The 15,317-nt window shown below is 57.6% G+C and overlaps 1 protein-coding gene across 1 annotated transcript; it reads left to right on the top strand.

Moving 5' to 3' along the window:
- Nucleotides 1-3,186: 3,186 nt before the first annotated feature.
- VOLCADRAFT_38267 (uncharacterized protein) lies at nt 3,187-3,363 on the top strand (the record flags this gene model as incomplete). Its single annotated transcript, XM_002953929.1, has 1 exon — nt 3,187-3,363. A coding segment is annotated over one exon (177 nt), but the record flags the coding sequence as incomplete, so codon positions are not given.
- Nucleotides 3,364-15,317: the final 11,954 nt, after the last annotated feature.

Below are 15,317 nucleotides of genomic sequence, written 5' to 3'. Positions count from 1 at the left end.
ATTGGAGGGTAAGATGGTCAGGGGCGTTAGGCGGAGTTTCCGGGCCATTAAGAGCAGCTGGCTGGATGACGCTGTGCGGAAGATCTTTTGGTGGGGCTAGGCGCGCAGTTCAGTGAGGCCTTGCCTTCTTTCTCAAAAGCTAGATTTATGGTCTGTGCAGGGCCGAGGTTGCTTGATGTGCAGTGCTGTCGAACGTACCAGCCCTGCCAGGTGTCCCTGCAGCAGCCTGTGCAGGGGGGGGAAATTCTGGGTGTACCGCTCGGTTCGTGACTAATTTCTGCGATGTACCCAAAATAGTTCCGCGCATATGCTTAGGCCGCCTCCCTTGTCCTGGAGATTGGTTTGGTGGTCTTCCAGGTGGTAATGCAGGATAGATGTCAGGGCCGGCAGCATGTGAAACGCACGCACAAAACATAGGCCCCCATACGGACAGTGTCACACAGCCATCATGGACAGGGGACGCGAGCGCTTAAAGGCGCTTCTGGAGATCAATGGCTCGACGCATACTCTGCCGCTGGGTTACTGCCCGCTGGTCGTGCGGCGTCATGCTCTTTTGCCAACAGCCAGCGGTGCTGCAGCAGCGTCACGGCATACTTCGTGGATGACATGGCAAGGATTCACCGCCACGACGAAGTAGCGCCATGGGATGCCTACACAGAGAGGGGCCCCGAATGTTGTGCTGGAAGGGACGACGGGATCCGAGGGAAGGCTGGGCTGTGCAAGGAAACGCAAAAGAAACGGAACTGGCTATTGGGGCTCTAACTTTTCCGTAAGCCGGAGGTAGCGGTGTAGGAATTTTGCAAGGGAGGACTGTGGCGGCGGACGGCGAGCAAGGGCCTGGCAGCAAAAGCAAGGCTGGGCTCGCCATGGAGCAAGGGGCAAGCCCAGCACGTCTGATCTTCATTTGGGTTGGATGGCGTATGTGGGATGTCCCACGAGCATGGGAAAGCCCTTTAATAGCAGCACTTGGTGCGACGCGTTTGGTGGCAGAGACCAGCTGGCCAGCGCCATCCTAAGTACGTTCGGCATTGCCGCCGACACAAGGAGCGGCTGAGTAGACGAAGGATGTTCGTATGGGGCCTAATGGGCAGGGCTGCGGGGACGAATGAATGGTGCATTAACCTCGTTTCAGTTCGGGTACTACGGTTTGCCTATAAATACCCAAGGACACGACACAGCTGCTTGCGTGGAGGGTACATTGCCTTTAAGGGCCAGCATCAGAAGTTTTGAAGGCAAAAGGAAATTGCATCCTTTTAATGTTTCTTTTAAACTCGCTGAATGTCAAGGTACTCGCGCGTACGGCTCTATCGAGGCTACGCTTGTGTGTGCTTGAGCAGCATCTTGAGCAGTGACGTCCCTAACCTTCGTAATGGGATACGCTACATTATCTCGTGCATAAGGATGTTTAGAGCTGCTGCCCTGCAAGTTTACTGTTTCGTCCTCGACAGGCATAGGTAACGAACAACGTTTGAAAAAAGACAGATGAGATGAGCAGGTCGTCCTAGTCCGTGAGAAACACCGTCTTTGTAATATTAGAATTGTTGTGCTCACAACAATACAATCTGAGGAGTTGATGCTGCTGCTGGTGTATCCTTCGCCTTTTCCGCATAGAGTAGAACTTTTTGCACCGACTCCATCAATTTGAACAAGGAAGCAAAAAATGCACCTCGTCTTTTGAAGGTAGGCTTTGGTAGTTGCCAGGGAGTTACGCTCTTTTAGCGCAAATGGTTCAGACTTCTGAGCCATGCCCCAGGGAGACGTCGCAAGAAGCGGTACTCAGCGTGTTACATAACTGCAAATTTATTGCAGGCAGGATGGATTATGGACGCGGGGACCGGGCTGCACGAAGGGAGGTCCCGCCTTCAAGCACATTGTCACGCATCCTCAGAAAAGACTTGCGCGACCAGAACTCCAAGACCCGATCCAGCCTTAAGGCTGATGTCAAACCACCATGGAGGCCTGCAGGACGCATTGAAAAGCCTGGTGATGAGGCCGGAGTCCTACAAGAGAATGCCGTCACGAGTCCGGCCGGGAGTCCCAGAAGCGCTGCGGCGCATTACTTCAGCAACACGTCATCCATACCGCAAGCTCTCCTCGCAGCGCCGCCAGAACAATCTGTGCCTTTGCACTTTGCAGCTGCGTCACTGTGGGAGAGTCAACATGTCACCAACCTCCCTACGTCGAGCTACATACCCTTGCGCGACAGGTCCTTGCAGCAAGCAGCCCCCGTCAATCTTGTTGGGCCTCTCGGCAGTGGCAAGGCCCAAGCGGCAGATGCGAAACCTCCAAACTCAGCTTGGCCACCGTCAACCGGTAATCGACGGTCCGGTGGCGGTGCATCAGCGTCAGCAGCCAGGGGACGCGCGCCGCTCTCCGCGAGGCAATCCACGCTGTTTACAGCCGATGGGGTCGAGCTTATGGCGCCAACAGAGGATCTCTACGTACGGTCGAAAGCGGCAGAAGCGCACATGGCTCACCGGGACTCTCAGAACCCCCTACAGGGCCAGGTGGCAGCCCCTGACCGAGCTGATGGATGTGGGTCGCTCCTAGGCAGCAACATTCTGCCGTACGAGGACCAGTTACTGCAGCTGCAGCAGCGCGTGAACTCCGCAGCTACTACACCTGCAATGCAGGGTACAACGCGTGCACAGTTCGTAAAAACGCCAGTCGGATCTGCTGCCACGCACCTCGGTGGTACAGTCCTGCGAGGCGACGCGCATGTCCGGCAAGAGATGGAGCAGAAAGGGCAATCTCTGCTCCAGGTAGCACACGGACAAGGGGCGGGCAGACAACAGCAACTCCGAGAGGGTACCAATGGCCAGCCGTGCTTAACTAGCAACAGCCAGCAGCCATATCAGTCGCGCACGCATATGGCCCCAGCTGGGGCACCCGCATCTCGATATGGCCAGGAGAATGCCGTGCGCAACTCACACGTGCTAAACGCTGCCGCAGGGCAGCTCAATACCGTTGGGGTTGACCGCGCAGCTCACACTGGTGCGGGTGGGACACTGCGTAGCGCTGCGCCATCCTTCATAAAAGAGGCAGCAGTTGCGCCACCGGCGACAGGCGCTGGAGTTGGGCGCGTCTTGAGCAATCCGCGCATTAAGGTTGCACGCCGGCCACCAGCTGAGCTGGCTCAGCCACAGGGTCGCTCCGCGTCGCGGCCTTCCTCGGTCCCTTCCCGGCGTTTCGTCCAGCGGGAACCCTCGAATCCACGGCAGCGGGAACCCTCGAATCCACGGCAGCGGGAACCCTCGAATCCACGGCAGCGGGAACCCTCGAATCCGCGGCAGCGGGAACCCTCGAATCCACGGCAGCGGGAACCCTCGAATCCACGGCAGCGGGAACCCTCAGATTCACGGCAGGGGGAAACTTCAGTTCCGCAGCAGCTGGGCACGGTTCCGGCTGCTGGAGCGCGGAATGTTCCTCCATTCGTTCATATCGGTGGGGGCCGCGATCGTGTGCATGGGAGCAATGAAGGCGCCAGTCGATATCCAAGTACTAAGCAGCTAAAGCCCGCTGAGCCGCTACTGGGCGGTGTCGACCTGGCGAGTATGGTACACCAGCAACTACAGAAACGCCGTGCCATGTACGCAAGCAGCCAGCCGGGGCCTGCTGCACCGTTCAATATTCCGGCGCCTGTGCCAAGCGTGGGTGTCGGGGTGTCTCCACAACAGGCCTATCTGTTGCGGCTAGACCAGGAGCATCAGCAGCTTTGCGGTCTTCGAGGGGATCCCGTCGACCCCAGCCGTACGTTTGGGACAGCACAGTGGCGCTACGACGACTCGCCTATGTCAGTCCTAACCGATGGTCAACAGCTCCAATCGGCCGGGTATGTAGCGCCCGACCTTGCCACCGTGGAAGTCTGGGCTGGTAATCCGTACTGCCAAGGTTCTCAGAAGCGCGCGTCAGCGGTGGGCTCTAATCCCCTGCAAGTACAGCGTTCTCAGCAGATGCGCCCATCGTGGCAACCGGAGGCGTGTAACACCGTGGATCCACAGCCTGTCGCCCCAGGTGCGCAAGCCGTATCGGGCTTTCCTGATGCTGTTGCGTATTGACGTGTGTCGAGACTTGCTCCTATAAACGCTTGTTAACGCAAGCATGTTTCGGTGCTTTGCAGGACGATTGGCGGGCCTTCTCAACACGCAACAAGTTGATCTGGCCCACCTCATCGAGTCTCCGGCGTCTCTGGTAGGGCAGCATAGCAAAGCCCGCCTCGGTCGGCAGCATGATGCGAATGACGAGGTTGCTTCAGGTCGGCATGCCTATTCGCCACCATCCAAGCTCTCATCTGTTGGATTATTGTTAGCCATGGATGTGAAGGTTGCCAGCAGCCTTGGCAGCTTGGCTGACGGTGACACACACCGAAGCCTTTGCGGCCGTTCACTTCTTCCAGTCTCGTCCACGCGAGATGGCGACGCAGCTGCGCAGCAACGGCTCGCCAACGCTAGGGCACTCGCATGCCCGCCAAGCAGCTGCGAAAGGACCACAGATAGCAGCGAGTCTCCTGACGAAATGCCCTTGTCCGGTGTTTCATCTCTCGGTCGTTTCATGTCGTTTGGGGATGGGTTGCCTCCACACGGCAGGTGTGCACGAGAGGACCTCCCTGCAAGACCTCATGCCAGCTTTGCCGATGTGGGTCCATCCCAATGGCTCACCGTGGCAGCAGCCCCAGCTTTATCCACACAGGAGAGCGACACAGCCGTGGGACACTATTACGGCAATGCTAGGATGCTCGCATGCCCACCAAGCAGCTGCGGAAAGACTACGGACGGCAGCGAATCGCCTGAGGAAATGCCCTTGTCCGGTGTTTCATCTCTCGGCCGGTTCATGTCCTTCGGCGATGGACTGCCTTCACACGGCACAGATACCCAAGAAGAGGCTCCTGCCAGGCCTCGTGTGAGCCTGACCGATGTGGGTGCATCCCAATGGCTCATCTCGGCAGCAGCTCATGCAGCATCAGTTGCGTCGTTGTCTGAGTCGGCTGCAACAGGTTTAGTGCAACCTAGCGTGAAGGCATCCCCGACAGCAGCTCCCGGCTCACCGAGCAGCAAGCTTTGCTCTAGCACAGAGAGAGTTGAGCCGAGTTCAAACGCTTCACCCCTATTTGGCGGTGGACTTATCCCTAGTCCGGCGTCCTCTTCGGGCACACCTACCCCTTTCGAAATGCATGGCTGGGAACGTGCTCCAGACATCCTGACGCTGCAGCCGCCATCACAGATGTCGTACTCTTCAAGCCATATGGAACCGAGGGGGATGGCTGGGCTGTTGCTAGGCTTTGGCGCACACTATGAGCAGCTTTGTCTGGAGTTGGAGATTGAAGCAGCAGAGCTGGAAACGTATATGCGATATGACGGGAACACCGCGCAGGGTTTTAGGTCGCCACAGCCAGTGTCTGTGCTCTCGCAGCAGCTGCCACTGCAGCAACTTCCATCGCAGCAGCATCCGCTGCAGCAACATCCACCGCAGTCCACACCTCAGCTTCCGCAACCGGAGACGGCTGAGGGCATATTACAGCATGTGCATGCAGTGCCATGGCCGGGCAGTTTGCCGCTGGTGGATGGCTTGGGCAATACCCAGGCGCTGGGTGATGGCCCTGCATCTCCTGCGTCTTCATGTGGCAGTGTGCGGACGGCCACGCCGATGCTTCCACCGACCGGGTTTGGAAGCATGTCGGATCATTTGGACCAGTCTACAGTGTCTCCCACCGTCCCAACGACCTGTTGCAGTGTAACTGGCAAGCCAGCTGCTTGCCTTGCAGGTGAACATGAGCGGCCAGAGCAGCAGGATCAGCAGGTATGGCCTAGAACGGACCAGCAGGTTGCACCGGTCGTCAAGGGCTTGGGGGAAAATGGGCAGGACAGTATGAAATCCAGTTTTGAGCTTGAAGAGATGCAGCATATTTCAGATGGAGCTGCTACTCGCTCAGCGCTGCAGGTGGAGACTGAAGGAACAGGTGCTTCAGCTTCTCCAAGTTTCCCCTCACGCAGCTCAACAACGGACGGAGACGCTTCCTGTATCCTTAGGCATGAGACTGGAGCTGTCATTGTCCAAGCCGAGCATGGAAGTGGCACAGCGAGTGAAACGCTGTCGCCATCTCTGGAGCAAGGGCCTTCGCCAGCCAGTGCAACTGCTGAAAGGCTCCACCCGTTTGCTGCCAGCCGCAGTCACTCACAGGTGTCAGCTGCGGCGTCATCTGACGACTCCTATAGAGAAGGCCTTGCCTGGCTTGAGACCCAGCTGCCACAGGTCAGTTGGTTTAAACTTTGATTGTTGGCAGTGAAGGGCGCCAAAGTGGCAAAGTTTTGTTTCCATTTCAATTCAAGGGCCCTTTGCGCTAATCAGGAATCTAAGGTGGCATTGTCGCTACCTGTTGCTCCATGAATTACCTTTGGTATCCGCCGCAGGCAACACCCTTTGGGCGGAACAGCAGTGGGCTTCGCCGAGGCGGCGCCAGCACTGGTGGCGCTGCTGACGGCCGTTACGGAGAGGCAGATGGGTGTACGATCGTTGAGGAGCAGCCGGTAGTTGGCTGGACGCTTACTGACTGTCTCTCAGAGACCTCGTGCTCTGACGAGGAAGAGGAAGTGGCAGAGCCTAATAACCCTGACGAGTTTTTGGCTGAACTCCTTCGGTAGGTTCTGCGTGATTTTTTGTATCCATTGTCCGATGTTAACTGTAGCACTAATGCTTAATTAGTGCACATAATCACCGCTATTACGTGGACCACGGCTTGTCTCTGGACGACTGCGGCTGACTCCTATGCCTCCTGGTCGTGTGTGCAGGGAGTCCGTTCCCGTCACAAGTCGATCACGATCTGCTGCAAGCCCCCGCGGTCATGCGGGTGTGGAGCAGTGGCCCGTTGATAGCATTGCGGCAACAGTCCCTTCCACATTGTTGATAGCTACATGTAGCAGCGGGAACGAAAGTGAGGAGTTATCGTCGGCATACCAGCCCCATTTGGCTGGCACTCCAGCTGCAGCCGCATTGTCAACCCTGGTACACTGTGACGATTACCAGCGCTCGGGCGCCGAGGCCGGACCGCCGCCAGCTGTTGCCGCTTTAAACGAGGAGATTGCCATGGCCGTTTATTTCCCGCAAGGCTCAGGTTCAAGTCTGTCACAGGATGCGCAAACCATGGTCTCGCTGCCCTCCACAGATGCCCTTTCTTCTGAACCCCCTCATGGTTCTCTCCTAGGTGCGACGGGTTCGGCTGAATCTACGCCAAACAAACTGCCAGCACGTATATCGCCGACAACCATTATCCCGCAAGGTCTAGTTGCAGCTCGATGCCATGCTTTGGGGTCATCAGGTTACATGCAGGCGCCAGAAAGTAGCATCGACGGCCGTGCTGCCGTCAGCCAAAAGCAGGGGTCTGGGACTGGGCGGATGCGGTTACAGCTAGTTCCGCCCTCACCCGAGGCAGTGGACGCATACAAAAGGCAACAACAGCAGCAGCAGCAGCCAGTTTGGCGTCGTCCATCAGACAAGTTGCACCATGACGGTAGCGATGTGGCCGGGTCTCAGGCCTCCAACAAGGTCCTTGGGCTGGTCGCGGTGCAACGGATGCGTTTCGATGCCGCCGCACTGCGATCAGACAGCCATGGGCTTGCTTGTCCAAGCCGCTCACTGGCTGTTCGGGGCTCCATCCGCTGCTGGCCACCCAAAGGACACAGCGGGCAAGACAGCAACGGCAGCAGCACACAGAGCTTTGGTGGCGGCAGCTCGGGTCCAACGATAGTGAACGATCCTGAGCACGCTGCAAGTTCGTGTGGTTCAGTGGAGGGGGCCCCGCGAAGCCATCCCGCCGGACATGAGGCCGAAGTGCCACCTATGCATCAGCCAGGTCATGAGCCCGATGCGCTGGCTCTTGCACTTGATGCACTGGCATCGGTGTCCGCAGGGTCCATTGGACCTGAGGACCGCAACGCTGATGAAAATGTGTTCCAGCAGGAATGCAGTGACGTCCCGGATGCCAGCAGTTCAGGAAGCTTGCCTGCACCAGCGGGCTTCACAGAAATCTATACTGAGCACACTTCCACAGCAGCCTCAGTTGCAAGCGGCGCCCGCAAGTGCTCGCCAGATATGGTGTCGGCAGATGCCGCCGGAGAATTGTCTGAGGCGGGACCTGCGTCCCCGTTCCCGACGTTCAAAGCTACCTCCTCAGTTGCAAGCCCAACTGGAGATTCACCTGTGAGCCCGCTTATGCCGAAGCGCTGGTTTGCAGCTGAAGGGATGGTGGAGCTGGGGGAAAACACGGTTTTCGAGCAGACAGGGTTCGACTCAACGGAGTTCAGCACACAGTCGCCCCAAGAACGTCAATCGGGAGGTTCTTGCCCGGCATTGGACAACATCAACGTAGGTTCTAGTGAACCGTCTTCTATTGGACGTGCCATGGATTCACAGGCGCGTGAAGGTTCCCTCCTGACGCTGGAAGGCGGCACTGGCAGTGATGACGACGATGAATGGCTGCTGGCGCATGCAAATAAGATACTTAGTCAGCCCACAACGCCGGATGGTACCAATGGTCACACGCAGCATGCAGGCCCATCAGATAGCGCAAGTGAGGGCTGCGGTCCAGCAACTCAGCTCAATAGCAACAAGGACGGTCCCAGTACTGACCTGTCTATTGCTCCCCTTGGTACCGAGAGCGGCACAGAAACAACGCTGCTGCTTGCTGACGAGATGCAGTCACCAGGCCTTCATGAGCCAGCAGGAACTGATCCCAGGTATGCGAGCAAAGGCACGGGCCTTGGCTCGCTTCTGCTGGGAATTCCTCCAGCACCGTTTTCGCCACCTGCACGTGATGCTTGGAAGCCTTCCCATATACAGCAGCCTTTGGCCTCGCCCAGTGTGCCGGCACCATTTACTGCGGCAGCTGTGACACTGGAAGCTTCGTCATGGTCCAGGACCCCAGCCATTCCCGATCAACAACAGTCGGGAGCTGTGCAACAAGCGGCAGCCGGCATCAGTGGCTTACCTCCAGGGATACCGTTATCGCCATATGCTTCGCCAACGAGCAGCTTTGATGGGGGTATCAATCGCTGGCCTCCCGCCTGCAAGGTAGAGAGGCAACTTCCTGGCCTGGAAGCTACCAGTGCACCCTTCAGTGCTGTGGGGCAACCGTCACCGCAGCCAGGCAAGCAAACGCAAGCCGGCCCAGCTGTTGCGGCACACTGGCGTGCCTGTGGCGATTGGAACGACCAGATTCGTACCTTGCTATGGAGCTCGCCCGTCATGCGGACAAAGTAAGTTCGACGGGAGGATCGTTCCCTTTCCATATTAGGCGATGGGCAGCTCATCTGCTTACGTACTCAATAGTCGTAAGATAACACAATAGCATCCATCCTTCCAAAGACCGCCTTCTTAACATTCTGTCCTGGCTTTTTTGTAACAGTTGGGTGCCGCCACGCCGTGCCGGGACGACGACTCCATTGTCACGTCCAGAGACACCACGAGGGCGTGATGCCTCAGGGCCCTGTGGAACAATAACAGACACACCGCACGTGCTTGGAGGGCCCTGGCACACCGCAGAATCGTCGCTGCCAGCAGTGGCAGCCGCAGGACAGCCGCCTGTGAAACCGGAACTGGATATTTTTAACAGTCCTTTGTACCGTGCATCAATGGCAGCATTCGGGTTGGAGGCGCAGGCGCCGTCTCGACAGGGTTCAGCATCACCGAGGGAGCTTCTCACCAAGCTACCGGCACTGGACCAGGTCCATAGTTACAACTCTGTCCAACTGGGAGCAAACGCGCCCAAGGCGTCAGACGCGAGCAGTCCTACGCTGCCCACAGCTATTGACACCACTACCTGCGCCCCGGCTGCTCTATCGGCGGCCGCTGGTCCTGCAGTCGTTGCTGCCCCAGCAGTTGTAGATGCTAGTGTTGCCAAGACGGATGGGCCTGCTATATCGCTTGACAATTTACAAGGTACACCTTGGGCTTCACAGCCTCAGGCAAGCCGGCTGACGCCCCACAGCCTGTCTTTTGCTGTGTATGCTGATAGAGGCCCTGCAACTTCGCATCACCACTATGGCGGCCACGGCACATCCAGCCCAACCAGCAGCACCCAGCAAAGCTTCGGGTTTCCTGTGATGAGGCTCGGGCCCATGGATTCGCCTGCTGCTATTCGCGTGAGACCTGCGCACAGCAGCGGAAGCGTCCACAGTGGCGGCGGGGCTGGCGGAGACAGCGGGACACACTCAGATGGCACATCTGCGCCGAGCTCTGCCACGTCGACTGGAGGGAGCAGCTGCAGCTTCGGGGATGGCTTAGCTGGTGACGGGGCCGACTCGTCCCCTATTCTGGGCGTTGGCTGTAGGGGCCAGTCGGAACCTGGCGTCGGCACAGAGAACGTCAGGCTCGTGGGGCCTCATGAGCTTACCGCTCAGGAGCTCCCAGCACCGGATCAAAGATTGCTAGGTCTTTCCGCTGCCAGCAATGCGGGGCATGGGCACCTGCGGCCGCAGCAGCTGCAACCCTCTCGCTTTAGCAGCTGCTTTGGTATCGCAGCCAAGTCAGGCCTGGGCAGCAAGGCGTGTTGTGGCTTAGGCCCAATGTCTGTGTACGCCGATGTTGGACCACAACCTGACCAAAGCTGCGACGCGGCCAAAGGTGTAGCAGACGAGGCGAACCAAAGGGCGGACGTGGACGGTTTAACCGACACCGATGCAGCGCGGACCCTTACCGCCGCCACATTGAGCTCGTGTCGGGTGACTCCAGACATAAGGACCATGCAAGTTGTACAGGTGTGTCCTGCTCCCTGCGGTCAAACACGGCAATTTCCTGCTTGCTATCTTGGGTATTGTGATACATTTTTGGTAATTCGCGGTATAAACTGTGTATGCTTAGTCACCGCACGCCTTTGCCTGGCCAAGGGTGTCCAGGATTCTAGCAAGTGCAACTGTCTCCTTTATGCAGGTGTGCTCCGGCCTGGATGACGTCCCTGGCACACCAGGGCACCGGCCGGCATTCAGCCCTCGTCAGGTGGAACGGCGGCTGTTTGCCGACAGCCCCAGACCCAGCGACGATGGCGACTCAGCCGTCATGCAGGGTGACGCGTCTCCATCGTTCGCGTTCGTCGTACCAGACCAGCCATCTGGTGCTGGTCTAGCGTTGGATGGCGCTCACACGCACCAAGACTTGCTAGCCGACGGACATGCCCGAACGCCTATGGCTGACACGGACTCTGGTGCTGGAGCTGACCTGGAGCATGCGCCCTCGGGAGATGAAGATGCTCCTTTGGAGCTGCTCCTTCCAGACCTTGCCGACTTGGACGAGCTCATTGCGGCAACGGAGGGTATGGCTGCCGCTGGACGGCATGTGGGACCAGTGGACGATGATGATGATGTGGTTTCATCGTGCGGCTCAGCGCCTGGGCCCGCCACTCGTGCAGCGCGGATGCGTGATGTTCAACAGAGCGACAGCAATGATGATGACGCTGATCAGGATGGCGTTGCTAGCGTGCGCTCATGTCGTCGGCTGCTGGACGGCCTCTCATTTTTATCGCCAGTTGGCACAGCGCGGATACCACTCCGTAAGTCCAACGGTGCTGGAATTGAAACTGCGTTAACAGTCTTGCACATTCCGGGTCCCCCGGCATCGGTGTACGTTTCACGTGTGCGTCAACTTGATGACGCCCCAGACATCCTGAGCGGGACGCGGCAACGCTCCACCAGCGATGGCGGGCATCTCTCGACCCCGGACCTGGTGAAGGCTGGAAGCCTGCCTGCCTTTATTGCAATGCTAGGAAACAGCAGTGCTGCAGACCTAAACACGGCTGCAGCCCCTCTCTTGCCAATGCCACTAGGGGATGTAGCTGGCACAGCATCGGGGGTCGACATCAACACCAGCGTTGCCGGCAGCGATGGCATCAGCGGCTCAAGCTTCTCCAGGCAGGCGACGCATGGCGACGTCAGCAGTCTTAACACTGCATCGTTAGCGACCTTGCTGCAGCAGCGGAACCTAATGGCCGACCTGCAGGCAGAACTTCTGCGTCGTGCAATTCAGGTGTGATGGATTCGTTGAGTTGCTTGTCGTTAACATATGCGGTTGTTCTGCTTCACATAATATTTGCATTACAAGGCACAATTGAGGAGAAGCCTGCAGCGCCAGATCTGCTCATTGTTTAGCACCTGCCACGTCCTACGCCCGGTGGACAAAGCATCAAGAGACCGGCTCAGCGGATGGCTGAAGCATGCAGGCTAAGAAGGGCCCCTGCCTCTCCGCATGCAGGCTGGTACGTCATGCGAAACGCCCGGCACGAACCGCAGTGATGGCTTCGGTGGCAGCCCGCGAGCAATGGTGTCCGTTGGAACGTCTCCCATGGGGCCTGCAGGCCGGTGGACACCGACAGGGAAACCTGCGGCAAAGCCCGCAGCACCGCCGCCGCCCCCACCACCGCCTCCACCACCACCGCCCCCGCCAGGGGTAAAACTGCCTGCACCACCACCACCGCCTCCTCGGCCAGCTCTTCCGCCCAAGGGTAAGCTGCGATTGACGGATTACGCATCTGCGTAACCAAACATTTCCCACAAAGCGTTCTCCTACAGCGCCTACGTTTCAGTCTCCAATTAGAGTAGCCCTGGAGTGCAGCTCTATTATTTTAATGTGAACTTCTCATGCAACCTGGTTTCAGGCTTTAAGCGTGTTACACCGAGTCGCGAGCAGCGGCTTCGTCTAAAGCAACTGCACTGGGACAAGCTTGCGGAGGCGCAGCCAGGGTCTTTTTGGGATCTGGTTCAGGTGAGACACGCTGATTCCAGATTGAGTTTCGGGGTTTTGTTTGGGCGATCCCATGGCACGGTTGGTTATCCTTTCGTTTTACTTACGGTTGGAACAAGCTGTGCACCACGTGAACGCAATAACTCCTTGCAGAAATCCAACCCTGGCCTCGACCCCGAGCTGAGGGGCCAGTTGTGCGAACTTTTCGCGTTATCAGAAAATGTGGCGGTGCTGCAACGCATGGGAGCCGGCGAACGGGCTCTGGGCAGCAATGCTGATGGTGCCTTGGGTTCCACGCCAGGACCACCGGCGGTAGTTCGGCTTGTGGATCACGGCAGGGCCCACAACATAGGCATCGTCCTATCGGGTAAGCAAAAATCCAGGGGCCGGGTACATACTTGGTCACCCGTGTTTTTTGATGTAGAACTGGCAGGCTGTTGGGCCCGCACCTGTATCCGCATGACACTCAATTTCATGACGTAACATTGAATACCTAGAGGAATGATATGTGCGACCTCTCTTCACTGTTGTCCTACAGGTACGCGGATGGACCCCATGGCCCTACGCGACACAATCATGCGGTTGGACAGCTCCCGCCTCGAGACCGAGCAACTGCGCGCTTTATTGCGCTTGGGGCCGCGGTCTGAAGAGCTCGCAGAAATTGATATGTACCTCCAGGTAAAAAGAGTTGCTTAGGCGCTGGCACGCAAACGCTTAAATTTTATTCTGCAGCTCCTGAGGCTCCATCCTCCTTTGCCGACAGGGTATGCATCCACGGTACCCAGACGTTTCCGACCCAGCGCTGCTTGGCACTGTGGAGAGGTTCTTCAACGAGGTAAATTGGGTACAGTGTGGCAAAGCCAACTGAGAGCCTCCTGGATTCAGGATGTTGGTTCAGGCATCGTGGTACCTGAACCATCAGCAGCAATTGCTTCGAACTGGTGACCTTCATGAAAACTAAGGCTTTGGCCTGCCGCTGCATGCTACAGATGGGTCGTGTACCCTGGCTTGAGCAGCGGCTCAGTGCTATGGCGCTCATCAAGGGCTTTGATCCTGCGGAACAGCAGGTACGGAAGCTCGCCCCGGGTCTACACCGCTGTCCTCGCAAACATTGCAAGCCCCGCTTCGACGTCTTTCGCTTTGGATATGCAGGTCCGAGATCTTGTCACCACGGTGCAGCAGGCGGTACGCGGTGTGCGGGAGAACACGGAGTTGCGGGTGAGGCTCAGGGTACTGCCTGAAGTGCCTGCAGACTTGGAAACTGCTTAGAGGTCTAACCTTACTTGCTAGAGGTCTAACCTTACTTGTGTTTCGACGTTCCGCCCTTCATATCTTATTCGTTTTGGCGTCTTGGTCATCTGCGCGCAGATACTCCTTGGCCGTATTCTCGAGGTTGGAAACACGCTGAACCAGGGGACCATACGCGCGGGAGCAGCAGGTGCGTTGCTGCATTCAAGCGCATTATACAGGAGCATTTCTGTGCACCAGAGCGTTGTTGGTTGCACCATGCGCGCGGAAGGGGCGCCGACAGTTTACTGAAGTTCTTACCCACATACGTTGTTCAACCCCACGGCGGCCCCGAATCCTCCAGGATATAAGCTTGACGTCCTACTGAGCTTGGCTGGCATAAAAGCTGCGGACCGCACGTAAGCGCGGGGAATTGTGTAGATGCTTGACCTTAAGGTTCCATAGTTTTGGGCGATCATGCGATGTATCGTTGGTGACCATGCACAGCGTGTCAAGCCGAACGCCTTAGATACGTTCTGCGTTGTATTATGACAACTCACGTCTATTACCGTCCACGTCAAACGCCTTACATGGATCCTTGCAAACCTGTTCATTCCGCAGCACGTCGCTGCTTCAGTGGGTAGTGGCGCAGCTACTCACGTCAGTTCCGCAGCTTTCAAACCTGCCGCTGCAGCTAGGGCCATCCGTTCGGGCTGCAGCGAACGTGCAGGTAAGCGCAGTCCATATACTGTACCTCCTTAGACGAGTGTTACATCATTGATACAAAACGCTGCTACAACAGGGGTATAAGAGTCCATCTACTCTGCACCTTCCGGCCTTGAGTCCCCCGACTGTTTGGGTCCCACGCAGCTAAGCAGCGTCGCTAGCATTGTGGAGGAGCTCCGCAGTGGTGTTGAACTCATGGCGGGCCAGGTGGAGGCGCTTGAAAAACTTGCAACGCAGAGGGACACAACCGTGAACGAGCAACAGCAGCTTGCAGACACGCTGTTTCTGGATTGCTGCCGGGCCTTCCTATTGACCGCACGGCCGCAGTGTGCAACGCTCGAGTCCTTGCAGGCTGGATGCGTGCGCAGCTTGCGAGAGCTTGCAGCCTTTTTCCAGGTATGAACCTTTAGTGATGTGGAGAGGTGGCCAATTGTGGTGTGCAGAGCCGCAGATTGTTCTTTTCCTCATCTCACGCTTGTGCGCGATAGATAATTACGTTGTTGCTTCCTGAAGGTGCAAGCCTATCACGTCTTTAAGTATGTGCCTTTTGTGCATGACCATCGCCGCAGGACGAATTTGACACCCGTGACCCCACGCGTCAGCTGCAGCAGCTGCGTGATTTCCTGTTGGCGCTCGACAAG

Source organism: Volvox carteri (assembly GCF_000143455.1).
Source record: "Volvox carteri f. nagariensis unplaced genomic scaffold VOLCAscaffold_39, whole genome shotgun sequence".
Lineage (NCBI taxonomy): Eukaryota > Viridiplantae > Chlorophyta > Chlorophyceae > Chlamydomonadales > Volvocaceae > Volvox > Volvox carteri.
The sequence above is the reverse complement of the archived record's forward strand: the minus strand, read 5'-3'. Positions and strand labels throughout refer to the sequence as shown.